General features: G+C 39.4%; 5 protein-coding genes across 8 annotated transcripts; all 5 read right to left on the bottom strand.

Annotated features, from left to right (window-relative positions):
* LOC109711166 (transcription factor bHLH122-like) lies at positions 1,944–4,319 on the bottom strand. Its single transcript, XM_020234087.1, has 6 exons — positions 3,625–4,319; positions 3,266–3,387; positions 2,990–3,175; positions 2,811–2,876; positions 2,591–2,662; positions 1,944–2,509 (listed from the first exon to the last, which is right to left on the bottom strand). Exons 1-6 carry the CDS (start codon positions 3,962–3,964, stop codon positions 2,459–2,461), a joined length of 837 nt encoding a protein of 278 aa, XP_020089676.1. The 5' UTR covers positions 3,965–4,319; the 3' UTR covers positions 1,944–2,458.
* LOC109711245 (60S ribosomal protein L31-like) lies at positions 6,001–8,043 on the bottom strand. The gene is made up of 2 exons (XM_020234194.1): positions 7,843–8,043; positions 6,001–6,540 (listed from the first exon to the last, which is right to left on the bottom strand). Exons 1-2 carry the CDS (start codon positions 7,926–7,928, stop codon positions 6,258–6,260), a joined length of 369 nt encoding a protein of 122 aa, XP_020089783.1. The 5' UTR covers positions 7,929–8,043; the 3' UTR covers positions 6,001–6,257.
* Positions 9,450–10,422, bottom strand: LOC109711246 (zinc finger A20 and AN1 domain-containing stress-associated protein 11-like). The gene has a single exon (XM_020234195.1). It carries the CDS (start codon positions 10,235–10,237, stop codon positions 9,758–9,760), a length of 480 nt encoding a protein of 159 aa, XP_020089784.1. The 5' UTR covers positions 10,238–10,422; the 3' UTR covers positions 9,450–9,757.
* On the bottom strand, positions 10,467–15,689 carry LOC109711244 (PRELI domain containing protein 3A). Of its 4 annotated transcripts, none has more exons than XM_020234191.1 (2): positions 14,893–15,689; positions 10,467–10,679 (listed from the first exon to the last, which is right to left on the bottom strand). In XM_020234191.1, the coding sequence occupies exon 1, from the start codon at positions 15,488–15,490 to the stop codon at positions 14,912–14,914; it is 579 nt and encodes a 192-aa protein (XP_020089780.1). In that variant the 5' UTR covers positions 15,491–15,689; the 3' UTR covers positions 10,467–10,679; positions 14,893–14,911. The 4 variants fall into 4 exon arrangements, with proteins under 4 accessions (XP_020089780.1, XP_020089781.1, XP_020089782.1 ...); XM_020234192.1 differs by having other exon boundaries at positions 10,467–10,641; XM_020234193.1 differs by lacking the exon at positions 10,467–10,679 and adding an exon at positions 11,610–12,045.
* LOC109712034 (arabinogalactan peptide 23) lies at positions 19,600–20,203 on the bottom strand. The gene has a single exon (XM_020235452.1). It carries the CDS (start codon positions 20,065–20,067, stop codon positions 19,888–19,890), a length of 180 nt encoding a protein of 59 aa, XP_020091041.1. The 5' UTR covers positions 20,068–20,203; the 3' UTR covers positions 19,600–19,887.

Below are 20,959 nucleotides of genomic sequence, written 5' to 3'. Positions count from 1 at the left end.
GCTCGCCTTCCTTCGCGAAGTGAGCAAGCCTGCCTCTCTACTCGACAAGTTAGGACCTCACTCGCCCTAGACTAAGTACAAGAGAGAGATAAGAAGAAAGCTATTCTATTACTTCAACTTGAGAATACAAAGTAGATTCTGAAATGAGAGGGGGTGGAGGCCACACTATATATAGGCCACTCGCCACCCATAAAGCCAATGAAAAGATGCCAAATGGTATGAAACTACAAGCCAAAAGGGGAGGCCAATAAATACGCTACGGTCTTCCAAGAGTCATAATAAATATGCATAGGAATTCTAAGAGTCATACATTTATTGCCTAGAAACCCCAAGGGACTCTTGACTCCTCGGCATCCGCGCCAATCAGCCTCGAGATCCACGTAGAAGCTTCCAGAAGGTTCCAAGCCAAAACCTCCGTCAGATGTCCGCTTTGGAGTTTGGGTGATTGCAAAGCGAAATCGCGGAGAAAATCTTTGTGCCGTGACATACTGCAGAAAGTAGAACTATGAAGTTCATTTTACTAAAGCTATAAATTAGGGCTTGTATTCTTTAGCATCTTATGTTCATTTCTATTCTTTTTTATTTTGTTGCATTACTAAGAAGCTTTAGACTTTATTTATCATGTATCTGGTTTTTTTTACTTCAATATATAGAAAAGTTTGATGTATGCGCGTATGATGAAAGGTATTGATGCCGCTTCCATCGTGTGTTTCCTTTGTTCATTGCCCTCTACCTTTATCTTTTACCGAGCACTTCCGCCCAGTCTCTGTCTCCTTCTCTCTATCACCATAATTGCTTCATCTGTCGATTGGATTAAACCTTCATTGATTAGTACTTTCAATCTCAATTTTTAAATTATGTTTTAAAAAGTATTAAGTTTTCATTAGTAGAAAACATAATACAAGGGGTGTTAGCAATTGAAAGTACTTCCAGCATGTTTTTTGTTTTTTTGTATGTCACACTGAGCAATGCTATATGTACACATAAGAACTAAATATAAATCTTACTGTTTATTCATCCAATGATTTACATTTTAACACCAATATAATCAATTTTTATTTATATTAAAATTGAAAACTTAAAAAAAGGTTTAGATTTTTAAATGAGAAAATCGAAGATTTAGAGTCTGTTTTATGTGTATGTACGGCAGTCGTCTTTGGTACTACGTTGCTGCTGCCGATACCAATAGGGAACAAGAAAAAAGGAAAGGTCATCTTTTTTTTCCCTTTTTTTTTTTTTTGTGGCCTTTTCATGTATTTCCCCTTCGAAGAGGGCAGAGAGATTGCGAAATACGGCTGTTCTGATCTTGACCTCCTTCCACTGCCGTTCACAAGTCACAACCGCAATTCCAATGTTAATTACTTTTTTGACCCGTCATGATCTTATGCAAAGTATTCTTTGAGATGGGTATTTGCGGTGGCTTTTACAGAGTTATTCTTCGTTATAGACATTTTTTTTTTTTGAGAAAGATTATAGACATATTTGGTTCAAAATTTGACGCCATTTTCACGAGGAAAAGAAACTCATTAGGTCCCCGTATGGGACAACTGGATAATTCTTTGTTAATTTCAAAACAAAATTGAGTTCTGTTGCGTAATACATTAAGTGCTCCGGAAGGCGCGTCTAAATGTCTTAATTTTCAAGAGTCTGAAAATTGTTTCCAAGATGATAGTCGTTGTTAATAAATGTATGTCTTATCCCCAACCAAAATGAAGTAGACATTTGATGTGTAAGCTTGTACATACATAGCTTTTTTTGCAAGGCAAAAGGTAAATTGCCGTCCAACCAAGACATTGTGGTGAACTAATACTTGGAGTATTAGATCATGTTAGGCCATCCACGGCAAGAGAATTCTCAACGTTCAGACACCGGACATATAGAGCCAAAAAAAAAAAAAAAAAAAAAAAAAAAAAAAAAAAGGAAAAAAGAAACGTGCGGTGATGTACAAAAGAAGCTAGTGTTCAACGAACTTTAATACTTGAAACAGGTACATATATACACACAACATGGTGGCAGATGCATTCAACTTACCAAAGCAAGAAACACTATACATTTGTTCAGCTCACCAATCTCTATCCTTTCAAAACACTTCTGTACTATCTACAGATAGCCCTAAGAAAACTTCGTGTAGTGTCCGTTCTATTCCATTCTTCAATTTTTATCTTGACATTTCAGTTTTGAACCAACGATAAATATCGGTCGATAGCTAGTCTGGATTGATATACATACGAGAAGTTCAAGATAAGTGCCATCTTTACGGGATAACATCGTTAAGAGAGTTATTGCTACCACAAATCCGATTCATCAAATCTAGTCAAATTCAACAGCGAATGGCGACCAAGTTTAAGAATATCTCCCTTCAGCAGTTGATATATAATTGTGTCGGCACTGCTTGGCGCTTGCTATTGCGTTGACTTCCGTATCCATGGTGTTTGTTTTGGAGCAGGGCTTTAGGGCTTTAGCTCTTGCTAGAAGAACACGTGCATCCAAACATGCTCTCCTTCAACGTCTTCAAGAACCAGAGACATTGTCAAACGCACAGCACTACCACACGATGGAAAGGGATTACATCTTCAACGTATACACTTACCTTGACTTTCTCCTCCAGGTCTTTAATGTAGTCAACGGCCAAATCTAGCATTTCGGCAGTGCTCGTTTGCTGCTATTCATCCAATCACCAAAAAAGGAAAGGAAAAAAAAAAGTCAGAGTACGTAATGTTAATTCTACTTGATCAAATTTGCAACAAGTTACTGTTCCATTGGATATATATGTATACAAATATATATCTATATAAGAACCAAGAACCAACCTTGTCCATGTTGGGAACGAGCTCCTGTAGCTTCCTCATTCTCTCGCTGATCCGAGTTCGCCGCACCTGCAAGTTCGCAGATGAATATTGAACGAAGCACAAAATTATAAGCCTGTCAATCGATCCGCAGGTAGAATTTGAAATGATTGGCGGGAAACCAACGACGCATAATTACGTACTCTCTCCGCGATGCTCCGCGGGTGGGTGGCGCAGCCTCTCTTGGCGCGGATCCTGCAAGGGACTGCGTCCTGGAACTGCCGACCGAACTTGTCGACCGCGGCGGCCAACTCCGATGAGGTCAGCGGGAGGCTGAGCTGGTGGGCCAGCTCAAAATCCTGGTGCTTCTGCACCCCTACATTCTGATCCTGAAGAATCAGATAGTGTAAGAACCAACCATTTAAATCTCTTACGAAAGACGATTGATTGAGAGAGAGAGAGAAAACTAATTGATATGCCTGGAGATCTGAAGGGCTGGGGCCCGAGCGGTTTTGATCCAACGAGTTATTGTTATTGGGAAAACCCACTGGATTATAAGTCCTGCAGCCACCGCCGCCACCGCCTCTGCTGTGACCGGGTCCTAAGCAGCCAAAGTAAGTCGCTAAAAAGTTAATTTATGCATGGATATCAAAATAACATAGGAGATGAACAGTAGGCATCAATCTATACTTTGTTACTGCATCTGATGAGCCGGAGTCGTATATGTAATCTCGGGTAAACCTTTTACAATTTTCGGAGAGAGAGGGAGAGGGAGAGGGAGAGGGAGAGGGCGAGGGCGAGAGAGAGAGAGAGAGAGAGAGAGAGAGAGAGAGAATACCTTTTTCTACGTTGAAGTGCAAGGGTGGGGCAGGAAAGCTGGTTTGGCGGATGAGATCCTGCTGCGGAGACGGCTCCGGCGCCCGGAAACTGTTCGACGAATTGTCCCAGAAGTCGCTCAACACGCTCTCCGCTGCGGGGTTGAAGAAGTCGTCGCCGATTTCGCCGAGCAGGGCGCCCGGCGCCGACTTGTAGCGGAGCAACCCGGAGCTCGTCATCTGCTGCTGCTGCTCGTGATGGCGGTGGAGCAGGAGGAGGTCGGAGTCCTCCGATGCCGACGCCGGTGGGAACGGACCGCTCAGATCCTTCCGCGTGCCCGCTCCCTGAGGAGATCCGTACATCACTCTCTCTCCTCCCCTCTCTTCTTCTTCTTCTTCTTCTTCTTCTTCTTCGTCGTCTTCAACTTTCCTGCGGAGATTCGTGGGGTTTCGACGCTCAAAACTCCCGGATATTGGTTTTACCGTTTATCGCAATTAGAAGCAGCACCTGGAATCCTCTAGAGGATTGGGGCTGCTTCAAAAAATCAAAAAGCCATAGCCATGGAACGGAAGTGGCTTCCTCTGCGTTCGATATAAGAAGCCCCACAGAGCGAGCTTATTAGTCCCAATCCCAGCCGCTTATGTTGCGGCGCTTATGCTGCCGCTGCTGCTAAAACGCCCCGAAGCTGCCTCATACTACTTGAACTGCCACTCAACAGTCGCCACTCAAGTCTAACACTGTAACAAAGAGAGATACTTCATTCAACTCCTGTTCACGATCCACTGACAAATTACCAACCATATCTAACGCAAGCGTCAAAAAATTTAAATTATCAATATTTTAAATTTTAAATTTTAAATTTTAAATTTAATTAAATTTATATATTTTTTTAAAAAAATTAAAACAAAGCGGGTAATTATTCTGGAGTTATTATAATAAAAATTACTTTATAAACATATTAACTATATAATAGAGATTAGGAGTCTGGTTGCTATGCTGTCGATAGCACCAAGCACTTGGCATTATCAAGTTTTTTATTGTTAGATTAACTTCTTTGATTATTTTTACTCGTTAGATTGTACTATTCAACCAACCACTCACTCAATCCTAGAGGGCCCACATCATCCTAACCGTATATTTTTTAATTCAAGGGCTAAAAAATTAATAGCACCAATAGTTTTGTGTTATTGATAGCATTTCAGCCTAGTTCTATAGATTAGTGTGTCAATGCATCTTCTTCCATAGATTGATTAGTAAGACCTGTATTATGGAAATGCTTTCGGGGTCTCTGCTAAATAGTTCATGCTGTGTGGATAGAGATTGCCTGTTTAAATATATAGAGGAAGTTGTAAATTTTAGAAAAAGCAACGCTGTGTTTGCTAACAACTTCTACATCATCTTACGAATGCGCATATATAATCATAGTTAATTACATAATAGGTGCACATATGAGCAATCGTTAAATTACACGACGTTTAAAATGATATCGAAGTTGTAAGTAGTATGCAGAGCATTTTTGGGTTAGAAAATCAATGTCCTGAAACAGCTCGACAGTGTTTTAATTTGTCCCGTCCCTTCGTTTGCCTACAAATTTTTTGAGCTATTTTTAGCAACGCACTGATAGATTCTCGCCTCAGGTGAATGCACCTCTTTACTCGTGTCAGTTAAAATAAAAATTATATATAAATGGTATGCCTTGTAAGAAGCTGTAGAAATCATATAAAGCGGGAAGGGTGTATCCCCACTGAGTTACGCCAATTATTGTATAAAAAATTGTATTGTATAATCCGACTGTCTCTTAAATGATAGATTTTTTAGCTGAAAGAAGATGTTCTTATGGAGCATGGACCTGCCCCTATTAAGCACTACCAAATTAAGCAAATTGCTCCAATGCCCCGAGGCGATTATTGGTCATTACTTCTAAGTAAGAGAAGAAAAGAGGATAAAAATGAAAACCAAAGAGACAGATAGAGAGAATACGAATAATGGTAGATATATAGAAACATGATGAAAAACTCGCTCTTTAACCCTCTTTATACAACCACCATACACATCGTGAGCAAATTCCATCATATTTCACATTGTTCTTACAAAATGGCTATATATACAACAATTATTACTGTAGTTTTGAACTTTTAAATTGAACACTCGACGTCAACATTATACAAAGCACGGACGTCCTTACCTGTACTTACCGTGAAAGAAAGCCATTAACTGGCGTTCTGCGAATTTCTAAGGAACTGGTATAACTTAGTTGAGAAGAGAAGAAATTAAAATACCAGATAGAATTCACGGACAACAGAAACATGGTTCAGGAATGTACCGACGCACCAGACACAAGCAATAATTTTTCCCTCCACCAGTGGAGGAGTGCAAAGAATAATTAGGATACCAAAAGTTGACAAGTAACGTGGACTGCAATCACTAGCTGAAGACGTAAACAGTTGAATAAAACTTCGATTTGTTCGACTTAAAAGCTCAAAAACAATTAAACAGGAATGTGCAGCATGAGAGGAGAATAACTTCTCAAACATCTCTAATACAGCCTTAATTTATCGTCCATCAATTCATTAATGAATCCAAAATTTTCGCCAAGGCAGACGCTAGCACGCGAAACCTAGATAACCATAACAAAAGATAGAAGCAAAAGATAACTTAGTCTGTATCGTCATCGACAATTTTGGTCCCCAAGCCCTTGAACCCCTCCGCAGGGACCTCAGCAACTGTAACCAGAGAGAAGAGCTCTTCTTTGGCGTCCTCCTCGTCGTTCCTCTTACGTGCGATTCTAACACGGACCCGCCTCGGTACGCTTCGAACCCCTCTGCTCCATATGTGCTTGTTGAGCTTCACATCGACTCTCACGTCAGTGGTGCCCATCGCCTTCTCCGCGAACTTCTTTATCTCCTTAATTGCCTTGGGAGCCATCTTCTTAAAAGTGCTGCTCGAAAAAGAGAGTGAGCACTGAGCACGCAGCTTGCATTAACTATATTGATTTCGAAGATAACAAATAAAATACAACCAGTTATCCTCTACAAGAATACTCAATCCTCTCTTATAAGTAGTCACTGCTAGGTGGTGTTATATGTTCTCAATATCTCCCACAGCGCACAGCATGACAAGTCAAAAGTTACACATAAAAGCCAGTATGTATATATCATTGCAAAGGAAATATTGTGCTTTTTCGGAAAAATTAATAAAACCCTTCAGCCAGAAAAGAGGATAATTGAACCCTCCTTACAGAGAAGATAGAAGAAGTCTATTTAGTTTGATCTAGTTTCCAAGACCACACCAATATTTGCAACCATTAGAGTCCCCTCCAGTAAAACTACAATAGTTCCCTATTTGGTTTGACCCAATTATGTACTCTTTCTCCGAAATTTTTTGTATTTTTTCTTCCTGAAAAAATATAGACACTTATCTGTGCCAAGTTAAACAGTTATCATACTCGCCATAGCAGTCTATACAAATTTCCCAATTCTTGCAAGCATACAACAACTTCCAGTCATTGAAAATACAATTGCTGAAAAAATGTGAGGCATCGACGAATCTCACGACTGAGAAAATTAAGAGATTGTCAAACTATGTATCTCAAGTTCTCAACATATTGACTTGATTTAAGTCATTTAGAGTTAGTGTTATTGGAGATTTTATTGGCTTTTCAGCTGTCAGGAATGTAGATTCTGTTGATAATTAACAGGGCATAACTAATGGATTGGTTAACTTCGACAGAATCTCCAAATTAATCAACACAACAAAAGAGTTGAAGAGTGTTTAGAATGTTTATCCCAAAATGACACATAACTGAGGGTGTATCCACACATTTTTAACCTTTATTATCTAGAATATATGATCATCCAACACCAACATTCTGATTAGATCTATGATTCATAATGAGCCAAAATAAGATCCTAAGCACCACATGAACTCGAGCTTTTTATCAAGTTTCCGTCCTCCTACAATTATACATATCCAATAGAACTCTCTTTCGTAAGAGGAGAACAAAGTGCACAGCTTACCATTAATCTATCTGCATACAGAACTTAATCAAAACAAATATATATGGTAAAATAAATCAAATTACACCTAAAAAAATGGAAGAAAATAACTAGCAAAAAAGGATTGCTTCCGAACAACATCATTTTATCCACCTTAATTTCAGATAACTGCGATCGCTCCGTCACAGAAAAAAGATAAGTTCAAAACAAATCCAAAGCGAGATAATGGGGAGAAAGGCGATTACCATCCATGGAGTCGTTTGTGGAGGTTGATGGTGTACTCCCGCGTCACCACCTCCTCCTTCCTACCTTTGCTCGCCTTCTCCACCATTGTCGCCGCCTCCGAGCTCCCCCCCGCTCTCTCTCTCTCTCTCTCTCTCTCTCTCTCTCGCTCGATCCAACAACCGCAAAACAAGAGCTGCGGCTGGAGAAGAAACCCTAGAGATGCGAGAGCACAGGGTTTATATAGGAAACCGAAACTTCGACGTGAAATTACGCAAGTAGCCATCACGTGAACGCCCTTCGCTCGTGTCGGTGCAGATGTGTCGGGTAGAGTAAATCTGGTCTACACCTGGCTCGAACCGGAAGTTCTGACTCGTTGATTTGATGCGCAACTCTCCTAATTGGGCCTTCAAATCGCGTCTCACCTAGGCCTAGGTTGCAAATTGGCCAGATTTTCCAAAGGGGCCTGCTAAACTTATAGGTCCAGCCCAAAGCATATTAGGCTCGAACATGGCCTTCATGGACCAACAGGCCCTTACCCGCAGCACGTAAACAATGTTTTAAAAATCGGATGAAACCAGCCGGTCAAACTGGCTTAGCTATGAAATTTCACGCCAAACATTCTGACTTGGAAAGTAAAACTGTAGAATTAGAACAACTGCATCAGCCTGTTTTATTGATTCATTTCACTTCCTATTCTTCTGGACGGCGCGCCGCACCATTCGCTTCTTCCTTGAAATTGCCCGGTCAAGTTGGGGCGCGATCATCGGGGATGTTCGTCGTTCATCGCGAGGGGTGCAGAATATAGAAAGAAGTTCATAGTTTGGGATATGTGGGACCTAAGGGCAGGCCTGAGCCCACTAGCTCTGATGCGGAGGCCCCGAAAACAAATTTGGACGATCAGCAGATGAAAGCCCAAGCTTTATTTAAGGAATTAAAACCGACAACCAGCCCAATGGGCTCTACATGGAGTTTTCAACCCTTTTTGCCTTTTTCTTGTTTTTTTGGGTCGCAAAGTAAATTGTTACATGCCGGAACTTCTTGTGGTAGTCAGCTGGCATGATGGACTAAGCTAGCCAGTATCTATTGATGCATTCTTCATCATTTATGTGTTCTCTAACTTTAACATAATTAGTGTGCTATATATTAATGATGAGCAACTGGTATGCCGGACTGCTTAAGAATATACAAAACAAATAATAATTGTCAATGTATAGAGATATACCCTACAGCTGCAGCTAAAACAGTGCAACAGAGACTGTTCCTATCTAAAGCAATTGGTAAAAAATCTGGTAGTTAATACTCAAGATTTCAAATTAAAAATTTAATTATTAATTATTTTATATTTTAACTAAATTTATTTGAACAAAAAAAAGTTGATAGATTGATATCTTTTCCGCACTCTCTCTCTCTCTCTCTCTCTCCCTCACAGAATGCTGTAAAAGAGAAAAAAGAAAAAAAAAATTATATATGTGAATGACTCATCATGAGCACTGCAGAGGGCCCTCTTAAGGTGCGTGCGCCATTATAAACCTCTTTTACTTTTGCTGGTATTGTTCTGATTCTTTGACCTTCGGACGAATTCTTTTCATTTAATATTGTAGCACAGAAACAACTAAAACTTTCAGACTACCAAACGAAATATCTCCACCGCGTTATTTCTCTTCTACTTGAATCACAAAATTTCTGAATATTATAAAATTTTAGACATCTCGATAGATACCAGAGAAGAGTCCACAAGCACAATAACGCTAATGAAGCACCTTTTCTCGTTTTTTTTGTTTTTTTTCCTCTTCTTCTTGTGTGTAAAAAACTACTATTATTTTTTTTTTTCTCTCTTTCCAAATTCCAACAAAAATATATGTATCTTCTCCTTTTCGTTTTACTCCCAAGTCCCGAATTTAAGCTCCAAATTAGACGGTCCCCTCGAAACCGAGATCAGATCTTAATGATTTTGGACGCCCTGACCAGCGGATTCTCCCGTGCGATGGCCTCCCTCCCGGCGGTCTTGTAGTCGAAGACGCACGCGTGCCGGTCCGAGTACCGGTGCTCCCCGCAGAACAGCTCGCCGCACCGGCACCGGAACCCCGTCAACCCCACCCTCTTCGTGCACCGGGCGCACCGTTTCACCTTCCTCGCCGCTTGCGCCGCCGCCGGATCCGGACGCGACCGCTTCGGATCCGCTCTCGGCTTCTCGGGGACGGAGACAGAGGGCGGCGGAGAGGAGCAGATGGTTGCGGACGCGGACGCGGACGAGCACGCGCACGCGGACGCGGACGCGGACGCGGCGGAGGCTTTGAAGCAGGTTTTGCACATGTTATTGGTGGCGGGGTTGCCGTAGAAGCCGCAGTTGTTGACGCAGAGGGTGAGGGTTTCGGGGGCTTGGAGCTCCGTCTCCTCTTTTTCTCGCTGAGCCATGATTTTCCTTGTGGGGGATTAGGAGTAGGGTTTGGAGGAGATTGGGAATATGATCGAGGAGATGGCCCCTACTACCTAGCGAGAGGCACAGAAGAGGAATTGGGGCGGGGGTTGGCTTCGTTTATTTAAGGAGGCCCCTCCCTAGTCGGTCGGTCGGTAATCGCGAAGGGGGGCAACGACGCCGCGTTGGCACGCGCAATCGGGCACAAATGCTTGGGATTTTCTCTCCTTTTTTTTTTTTTTTTTGACTTTTCATATTTCCGAAAGTGGTGGGTCTGCTGCTTCGTGCGTATCTACACTACAGAGTTGCCTTTGCTTGAACTGTATACGCTGCTGCTTCACGCTGTCGCCGTGATATGTCACTGACCAGCAAGCGCAGATCAGCCAGACCACCCAATTCTTGCCTGCACGTGGTGCATTGCATATCCAATCAGATTCCAACCTATCAATCATATGTTTTTATGAAAATAGTCAGATATCAAATAACTATACTTTTTATACATTTTTTATAAATTATAAAACAATCCTACCTAGTTTTAGAATTTTTTTTTTGTTTTTTTTTTAGAGAAAGATAGCATGCTATCTGCTTCGTTTATTTTATTTAGAAATAAACTTAGCAAGAAATATGAATCAAATAAGATTCGAACTTGAGTCTTGGATACCAACCACCAAGCCCTTTGCCGGTTGGTTTTTTAAAAATTATTATTAGAATGGTGTGGTAGAGACGAGCGCATACACCCGGTGCGGTAAATAATTTCTCCACATCCCGTGCCAGAAGGGCGAAGGCCCGTGACCGTGGTATATCACGGTGGTTATTATTATTATATTCCAGCCCTTCAGATAATCCGAGAGGCCTTTTTTTTTTTTTTTTTTTTACTTTCTTCCCAAATTGCCCCTATTCCAAGGGGCGCAGAAGAAAAAAAGGAGAAGGAACCATGGGCCGCCGACTACGGTGGGACCCAAATTTGGACCGGCCCACTTTTCGCCCGCCGACGATGGTGGTGCGTTGAAAGAGATCGCGAGGGTAGTATCGTAAATTGCGGACTTATCTCATCCATACAGGCGCGCACAACTCATGTGGCGATGAGAGCCGCCCAATCTGACCGTCGCCTTCGAAGCCCCGCAGCTAATTCTCAAGCGCAAAAAAACTCTACTGTGCAACGCCCCCCTATTGCTGATGTGTTGTGCGGGGCCCACATGCCCGCAACCAACCAAAGGATAATGAAATAAAATAAAAAGGGACGGGCAACTGACAAACATGATTACAACAAACGAAATTCCACAGAAAAAGAATGGAGATTGAGAAAGAAATTGAACTTGAATATTTTTAAAAGTCCTAAGTTCGTTGGTGCTTCTAAATTTTTAACCCTTAGATCTACTTTTTAATTACTAATAGTCTTTAAATCAAATACTATTTTACCCACCATCACCTACCACCACCATTTCAACTCTACATCTCTTCATTCCATGGTTAAAAATTCAAAAATATTTTACTTTTTTGGTGCTTTTGAGAATATTCTAACTTAACTCATCAAGAAAGTCATCTGACAAATCAAACAACAAAACTAAAACTCTGAAGTTAAATTGAACCGACAATTTCAGCTTAATTTGATCCATTTTCGATTGCCAATAGTTTGGTTTCGGTAATTGATTGTTGTATGTGTTCCTATTTGTCCACGAGATGTATGATTTAATATAATAGAAACTAATATTTAATAATGCACTATCATCCGATTCATTGAACCAGTATCACTATTCTTGTTCGGATGCAGAGGCCCAAGCGCCCAACAGCGACTAATGATGACGCCCTACCAAAAAGATGAGCATGTTTCATTTTAAGATAATATTGCTATAGCAACATAAAAAGCATGTAGTAATTGGCTGACGATGATACAAAAAAAGATGAGTACAAAGGGAGTTTAATTTACTTTTCCTTCAGGAACCAAAAATAAAAGTGAGAAACTAAATTTTTTTGATTCACAATAAGAATCAAAATCGAAATCTTGTATGCAGTGAAATTCAAAAATTAAAATTTAATTTAACATATTTAAATTTAAATAATTATTAATAAAAAATAATTATAATATTTATATTCAAATAATTATTAGTGGCAAAAAAAAAAAATTTCTCAATATTTTTTGAAATCAAAACTAATTCTCACCTCTATGTGGGAATTTTTTTGGGAGATTCGATTTAAACCAAACACCAACGATAAGAAGCCCATTCCAAGCCTCGAATCGTTCAAACCAACACTCTGCTTAAAGTGAATGCACAATCACGAAAAATCATCTAAATTTCATATGTTAGCCCAACATACCAATAATATGGCAAGTTTGCGAATTAGAGATTACCAAGTGCAAGAACAATACACAAGCAGCCCCACACTTCGATGCAAGTGCAATTAGTGTACTGATATATTACTGCGCATAAATTTTAGCAACGAATAAACTAACAAAGATACTGGACTAGATGTTCTCTAGGACCATTTTACTTTTGTGCTTGTTGACATACCTTCTACTTATCGTTAAAGGAAATTAAAACCATCATCGAAGAACTATATGGATAAATTGTAAGAAGGGAGAAAGAAATTTATATATTACTTGAGAATATACCTGATGGGGTAATTGAAGAGAACGTAACAAAAACACAGCAAGTTTGTGGGCAGAGAATGGAGAACAAAGAAGAGTAGGCAGGCAGCAGAATGTAAAATAGGACAGATACAGCAAATATAAAAGGGAACTCTAGCAGCTTAATTGAAAAGTGCAGTATCAAACAATAAATAAGAAAGGCGGAATTAACTGGATTAATAGCTTACATAATCAATGTCCACAGACCCGTACAACATTTCTAAATTTCTAATATTGTTGCACCACAAACAATAACAAAGTCCTCTGGCCTATTAATCAGAAATATGATCATATTAATCTAAGAAGTGATCAAGTTAGTGTGAGTACCAGGTTATAATAATTAGAAAAAAGAGGTCCCCGTGTTTTTGTAGAACATCTAAATATCATGATTGTATTAGAAATTTAGAAAGATACCAAATTATCTGTCCCTTAGGAAGGAGTAGACATGGCAAACATTACCAAAACAAAAAATATTCCCAGAAAAAAAAAAATCCTTCCTGCGTCTACAAGCCTTATGGCCGATTAGTAGAGATGAATCTATTATAGAAAAAACAAATTTAGCTTATCTCTACAAAATTACAAATAAAAATGCTTCCTGCATCTACAAGGCTTATGGCCGATTAGTAGAGACGAATCTATTATAGAAAAAACAAATTTAGCTTATCTCCACAAAATCACAAATTTAGCTTCCCTATCAACACACATCTGATTTGTCCTATCATTGCCGTCACCGAAACTTGCTGGATGGTTTAATAAAGGAGTCACTCTCATCATTCATAAGAACAACCTCAAAACGGCATGATTTCGTAGATTTCTGTTCCAGCATGACCCAATTGCCATGCTAATTAGAAGAGTCAGTCAGGTTAAGTATGCTTGGAAATTACTAGTGTGCAGGGAATGAGATTGTTTGCTCCGAGTCTTCTGCTCATTCCTTGCTCTGAGTCTTCTGACAATACCTCATCCTACCAATTATTTTGCTCGCATTGGCCAAAAAACTAAGATAAACTATTCACGGCCAAGCAAGCATCTAATGGCAACTATCTTTCTAACATCACCATGTCAAAGGAATTTTGGTTTCCCTAGTTTCAGTGGTTTAAGTGGTTTATGAGCCAAAACTGTAGGCCAAAAAAGGAGAGGGTTAACGGAAGAATCCATGTAAATATGAATAACCAAGAGATGGCAGACACCAGAAGGCTAAGCTTAACGTACTTTAGCACCAAAAAATTAAGGGGCGAGATCAGACATACAAGAAGGTAAGTAATAGACCATGATATGCAGCAAGCATAATGGATTCCAAAATCATTACTGAACTAACCAGGATTTTTACTGGAATGTATATACACAACCAATGGATAAATCAGTTAAACTGTACCCACCCTGATGTATTTGTGTGTCGAGTGGAGCATCAATTAAATTCGATAATCGCAGGTTGATTTATTACGTGCACAACAAACAAGAAGATGTAATCTATTGAAAGATTTAAAAAAAGGGGTCTAAGGTACAGATTGAGATGCCATGTTGATAAACAAATTCACCAACATGAAATCGGAGAATCCTTCCTACAATCCTACTTAACAATTCGAACACCGTGTCAATAAGATGTGTGACCGATTCTAAAACAATTCCACTCTTGTTCTTCTTCTTGTTTTCGTGTAGTCCATAATATGCTTAATTAAACAATAGCATGCTTCAATGTTGCCCTTAAACACAACACACAATCCCGATCGCACCAATCCAGTTTCATCTACTCTCGTTCGACAAAAGAATACCAAATATCTTATGATCTAAGAGATCAAACCACCTAAGATTTATCCTAGCCAGCTCCCATTGATCAGAACTAACTGTTGACTAACAAATCCGAGACACCCAAGGGCTCTGAAACTTCAATTGACGATCCCAAGACCAGTAGTAAGCGCAAATGCAAGAGATGGAGCAATCAATCTACGAAGGAGCACTCGTGATGCAATTTACTCCACGGATCTGCAATTAGAATGATACACAAGAGAATGGGCTAGAAGAAACCCTAACCTCGGACCAATGAAGCGCGTCAACAAGAGGCGGCGGCCGCGGCGGAGGAGGACTCGGCCTCGAGGTACTTACAGATCCGCTCGACGACCTCCCGCCCCTTGACGCTGTTCTGCAGGAATCTGTCGGCGCAGCGCTGCTCCACCTTCTCGGCCACGGCGGCGAGCGCCGAGAGGGGCTTGCAGCGGATGCTCGTCTCCTGCCGAAACACCGTCCACTCCGCGGGGCGATCGGGGTGGGGGCGGTAGCTGGAGCGCTCCTCGACCTCGATGAGGCCGCGGAGGCTGGCGTTGCGGGCGACGATGTCCATGGAGCGGCGCGGGGCGTCGACGACGGAGGACTCGACGCAGTGGCACACGACGGCGTCCTGGCCGAGGACGCGGCGGACGAGGAAGGGGAGGGTCGGCGACCGCACGGTGATGGATCGGGTGGTGAGGAGGCGGCCCGTGGCGGAGTCGAGGCGCCGGGAGAGCGTGTGGACGTCGAGGATGTGGGAGAGCACCGCGGGGGTGTCGGGGTCGGTGAACTTGCGCCACGCCGCCGTGGTCACGCGGTCCCAGGGGTGCCGGTACACGTGCTCCTGCGTGTACGCGCGCACCATTGCCCTGATTCGAGAGGGAGAAGAGCGAGCTAGGGTTTATGGCTAGGGCTAGGGTTTTGGGGGGTGGCGGAGCGTGGGGAAGAAGAAAGGGAGAGGAAAGGCCCAAAGGGGGAGGTGTAAGAGTAGTTTCACTTTCTTTTTTTTTTGTGTGGAGGGATCGGTGGCGGTGGCGGAGTGATCGAGCGCGGGCGAGAGTGACTTGGGGGAAGGTGTTGAGAAATGGAGCTGTTATTATTGTTCCGGACAGGCGTGATTGATCTGAACCGTCGGATTCCCGATCAAGTGATCGAAGCCGTGGAATTTTTGACGGCTGTGATTGCAGAATGGGAGTCCGACCTATACGTGCGGACCACGCCGCGTATTGTGGGCCGGTCGGGTCGATGTATCTCGGGCCTGAGCTGAACTTGGCCCATCCATTTCGCAGTGTGTTATATGGGTCAAACATCCATGTAACTATTTGGGCTGGGCTAAATCCTAGATGAAATTTGACTATTTTAATGATTTTGGATTTCGAAGAAATTATTAAGAAAAAAAAAAACTAAGGAAGAGGTGGTAAGTGAGAAAAAGACAAATAAGGAGATAATATCAGATTCCTAAGTTAAATATTAGGTAAAAATGAATAAAACTTATCTAAACTAGAATTTGATTCGATTATATAACCTTTTATAATTTTTATTTTAATATCCAGTCTTTTAATTTGTCCGATTTAAGTCATTTGATGACTCTTTCAGTATAAAATTTAAATCAATTACTTACTGGAAAGGATTTATAGTTCCATATATTATATAATACATACTTATTATGTCTATAAAATTCAGCAGTGGATTCAAATATTAAAGTTAAATAGTCATTAACAGACTAAAACTAACAAAAAAATAAAAGTTTATGTAGCAAAATTTAAAATTTTAAAGATTAGATAGTCAAATTAAAATGAATGAAAGTTGAGAAAAATTATATATATATTTTTTTAACTACCTAAAAATTACAAAATCTAACTCGGCGCAGTATGCTTTTTTAACTTTTCTATTGTAGGCTTACTAGGCCTATTTTTGCAGGACCCACCACTAGCTTTTGTAGTCAATCCACTAAGCATACACACATGCTCCCCGTAGTACCTTCATTAATCCTCTCACACCTTTGTCATTTTATCTTTGGATGACAAAAGATTCACTTCGACAGTGTTTTACTGGATTTACATACCTAACATAGCGGGTTAAGGTCGGACTTAATGGTTTAGTATCCAAAGTTTCAAACTCCAAGTATAATTATTTTAGATTTCTATGAACAAATCAAAATTTATGTCATTAAATAGCATAGTTGTTTTAGGACTGTTTGAAGGGTTTAGAATTACAAATCGGTCGAGCAATTTAAACCAACTTTGATATCAAATTATCTATCGAATTGATCTGATTAAAAATGGCAGCATCCTAGTTGATTCACATATCGAGCTTAGTTTATTTCTAAATAAAATAAAACGAAGCGGGTAGCGTGCTATCTATTTCTTAAAAAAAAAAAAATGGCAACATCAATCTTAATAGATGTTATTAAAAGATGGTCCTGAAATAATGTTAATATATATATATAGTGCAAAAGGTTGAAGTAAGACACCCTAGACTTTCAATCATATTACGTGTTTTTTTTTTTTTTTTTTTTAGTGAGTGTTTTTTTTTCAGAGAGTGACAGCATGAAATCACTTTGTTTTTTTTAAAAAAAAAATAAATTTAACTGAAAATGTATCAATCATTAAATTCTTTGCTACTTACACTTGAGGCGGCCATCGCCTCGTCGGTCGTAACTTCCAATCATAATAATGCAATCAAAGCATAGATATTTCATCTTCTCATCTGTGGCCTTATAAATAAAGACAAGGCAAGATTTAAAGGAAGAACATCAACTTATCCACACCTTCCCTCCTTTTGGAGGAGTAAATCATGAAGTGCCATCTACAGTTGTTCATTCCATGCGACAGAGATAGAGAGAGAGAGAGAGGAGCATATATATATCTATATATACATATATATATATAGCCAAACTATGAAGCAACTGAAGAAGGCATTAATTGTACACGATCAACTGCGTGCTAAGAACTCACTCCTACGGCGATATCCTGCCTGAGCTTCCTATTTCTTTTGTCCTCATCGATTGCTCGCGATCGAGAAGTTGAGGACCAATATCTTCTTCGTCTGCGACTGGAAATCTCTCATGTTATGGGTTGTCATGTTCTTGACCTTGCAAGGCTAAGTTTCCAGTTACATGTTGAAGACGCATCAACAGTGGCCGATGAGGATAGGTTCTTCTCTTCTGTTGTCTATCCCTTCTGAGCTTTAATAAGTTCCTTAATTTTGAAGTGAATTAACTTGTTATTGTGAGTAAGTTAATTGGTGGATGCCTGGGTGGTGGGTGGTGCACACAGAGAGAGAGAGAGAGAGAGAGAGAGAGAGAGAGAGAGAGAGAGAGAGAGAGAGGGTATTTGTGAGTGTATGTGTACGTATAAGCATGGTGAAATCTTTTGTATGTTATGTTTCGTTCCATGCATGGAACTATATACGTCGCAAACTAGTGACTTGCTCGTTGTTAAGGCAAATTGATTCTCAGGCGTAAATATTTTCTATGGCCATTTCTTCGTGATTCTTGACTCACTTATGCGTTAGAATAAATAACCATATTTTGGATTTCGGGCTAAAATAGGAAAAAAGAAAAAAGAAAAACTTCAAATTTAATTACTAGCAAAAACAAAAGCACAGTAATTAACCACAGTTCTTAATACAGCATGCGTTAAACTTCAAACATTTAATTCTATACTTGATCGAACAGCAAATTGTGAATATGGTTTATTTAATATTCTGTATAATGTTAATGATTGGAATCTCCTTTTTTTTTTTCTTTTTTTGGGGTATTCTCCGTGTTTTATGGTAGTACCACGACACCTGCAAATTAATGACCATAGTAAAATAATAATAAGGGCTGATAAATTAAGGAGCTGTATAATATGATTTATTCTCATTTATAAATATAACCGTTGAGGGATTGATGTTGCATTTAACACAACAATTTTGGTGATTTCACCTTCAGTATTGTTGCTCATGCATGGGCTCACGCGCGTGCTTTCATTATAGCATTCCTAAAGTGCTCGTGGCTTTTTAATTAAAGAGAAATGATTCGGTACTTTTTTTAAAAAAAAATAAAAAAGATCTTAACCGTTGATTAATAGAGGGTAAAAATGTAACTTTAATACTTAGCAGGTAAAAGGATTATTTTATTCAAGGTTAGTTTGGTAATTAAATAATACAATATTTAAAGAAACTTTTAATTGAGGTCCTAAATTTATGCATTAATTAGCACTAATTTAGAAAATTAATTGATTAACCAAATTTATGCAATTATTAGGCATTAATTTAGGAATCTACTTTAAATGTTTTAGTGTTTCTCAAATTATGCATTAATTTAAATTATAGAAATTTTAGAAATAGTTTTATTTCTAAATACGATGAATTTAAATTTTAAAAATTAAATACTTAAAATTTAAAAGTAAAATTTAAATTAGAGGAATTTTATATTACTATTTAAAAACTAAATTTTTACCAAGATTTAAAATACAGTTTATTCGCACTAATTTAGAAAATTAATTGATTAACCAAATTTATGCAATTATTAGGCATTAATTTAGGAATCTACTTTAAATGTTTTAGTGTTTCTCAAATTATGCATTAATTTAAATTATAGAAATTTTAGAAATAGTTTTATTTCTAAATACGATGAATTTAAATTTTAAAAATTAAATACTTAAAATTTAAAAGTAAAATTTAAATTAGAGGAATTTCATATTACTATTTAAAAACTAAATTTTTACCAAGATTTAAAATACAGTTTATTTGCATCAGTTTAAAACGTAATGCACAAAAAACTTAGAGAGTAAGATTTTTACAACTAGATTTCTCTAGATGAATTTCATATTACTATTTAAATTTTAAATTCAATTAATCTTGTATTTAACGAGCTTATCAATCATTTGATCCATCAAGAAAAGTATATAAGGTCAAATTTCATGGAGAATTAATTAGACATACGTATCATGCTAATACTATATATATATCTGACCAGGTGACGAATAAATAAACTTATGGGCCTTTTATTCCATGCATGTCCATGAGAAATTAAATCCAAACAATTAAATCCCAACCACTCCTCTTTCAAAACCAAAGAACGAGGAAGGAAGGAAACATGACAAGAACAAAAAGAGGAAAGAAAGAAAGACTGAACAAGAGAAAGATATACATTGAGAACAAGTTTAATTCAATGGATTAATTGTGATAGTTAAGCACTCATATATTGTACGTCCACCACATGCGCATGGATCTTCTTCTTTCTTCCTCCTTGCAAGCTGGGCATGCGCTTAATTACTGCAGATAGTAGGCGAAGAAGGAGAGCACGGAGGCGCCGAGCACCGCACCGACCGCTGGGGCGACTGCGAAGGAGGCGCTGGCGGGGGCCGGGGCGGGTGCATGCTCATCTGCGAAAACGGCGGCGGCAGAGGCGGCTACGACAAGGGCGGCACAGGCAATCTTCCTCATCTCCATTGCTCGCGGCGGGTGTCGGCAACAACTACTCTTCCGAAGCAGGAGGAGGTGAGAAAGATTGCTTCTGTGCGAATTATTCAATTGCCTTAGACGTAGTTGATCTCCTTCTCGGTGGTGGAAGGAGAAGTGGGGGTGAGGATGGTTTTTATAGAGGGGTTTGTTTGATGGTTGGGGTTGATCATGGGTTATTACTAAAATTTCGGTTAGGGTTTTGTGGCCATTGATGAATTTTAGGGTTTTCCTACGGGAGTGGGTGGTGGGCATGTGGTGTCATGAGGAGGTTTACGTGCCTGCATGTGCATGGGAAGTGGGCGGCCTCTCAGGTGAGGTGAGTGCGTGTTGACCGGATCTTTCGGTGGAAAAGTGGTCGAAACTAATACCACAAAATTAATTACCAAATTAATCATGATCTGGGGATCAATTAACTTATTAATGTTGCCCAATAAGTTTATATGGTGGGTTAGAAATATTGTTAAAACTATTTCTTACTAATTAATAATTAATAACACATCTGTACGTCCTTCATTTATTATTATTATTATTATTATTGGTTCGATTAATTTTAGATGTGAAACTAAATGGGTTTCCAAGTTAATTAATTGGTTGCCAACACATGTTGATAACTTTGTGACTGGATAGCACGCAAGTTAGGGTTGTCACGATGCGACCCACGGTGTGTGTTACGCACACCTGGAAAGACCCACCTATCACACGGTGCATGAATTGGTTGTGCGTTCCAAGTTCCAACTCCTTTCTCCAATATTTTATATTCTATATCTTATTTTATATAATTTTTGTTGTATTTTTTTTTTTTAAAAAAAAGTGTTTCTCCAATCTCCAGTCTTTCTTGTCCTGGGCGTGACTAATTCCAGCTGGTTGGTTGGTCCCACAC

This window comes from Ananas comosus, linkage group 6, assembly GCF_001540865.1.
Source record: "Ananas comosus cultivar F153 linkage group 6, ASM154086v1, whole genome shotgun sequence".
In the NCBI taxonomy this organism is placed as follows: Eukaryota; Viridiplantae; Streptophyta; class Magnoliopsida; order Poales; family Bromeliaceae; genus Ananas; species Ananas comosus.
This window is presented reverse-complemented; position numbering and strand designations above follow the sequence as displayed.

Bases quoted from the DNA above. Each gene is read 5' to 3' on its own strand.
- LOC109712034 (XM_020235452.1), bottom strand. From the start codon at position 20,067: ATGGAGATGAGGAAGATTGCCTGTGCCGCCCTTGTCGTAGCCGCCTCT.
- LOC109711244 (XM_020234191.1), bottom strand. From the start codon at position 15,490: ATGGTGCGCGCGTACACGCAGGAGCACGTGTACCGGCACCCCTGGGAC.
- LOC109711166 (XM_020234087.1), bottom strand. From the start codon at position 3,964: ATGTACGGATCTCCTCAGGGAGCGGGCACGCGGAAGGATCTGAGCGGT. The intron at 3,176-3,265 runs GCATATCAATTA...CTGATTCTTCAG, and splicing joins CCAGCCCTTCAGATCTCCAG to GATCAGAATGTAGGGGTGCA. The intron at 2,877-2,989 runs GTACGTAATTAT...GCGAACTTGCAG, and splicing joins CGCGGAGCATCGCGGAGAGA to GTGCGGCGAACTCGGATCAG.
- LOC109711245 (XM_020234194.1), bottom strand. From the start codon at position 7,928: ATGGTGGAGAAGGCGAGCAAAGGTAGGAAGGAGGAGGTGGTGACGCGG. The intron at 6,541-7,842 runs GTAATCGCCTTT...TTTTTCGAGCAG, and splicing joins CACAAACGACTCCATGGATG to CACTTTTAAGAAGATGGCTC.
- LOC109711246 (XM_020234195.1), bottom strand. From the start codon at position 10,237: ATGGCTCAGCGAGAAAAAGAGGAGACGGAGCTCCAAGCCCCCGAAACC.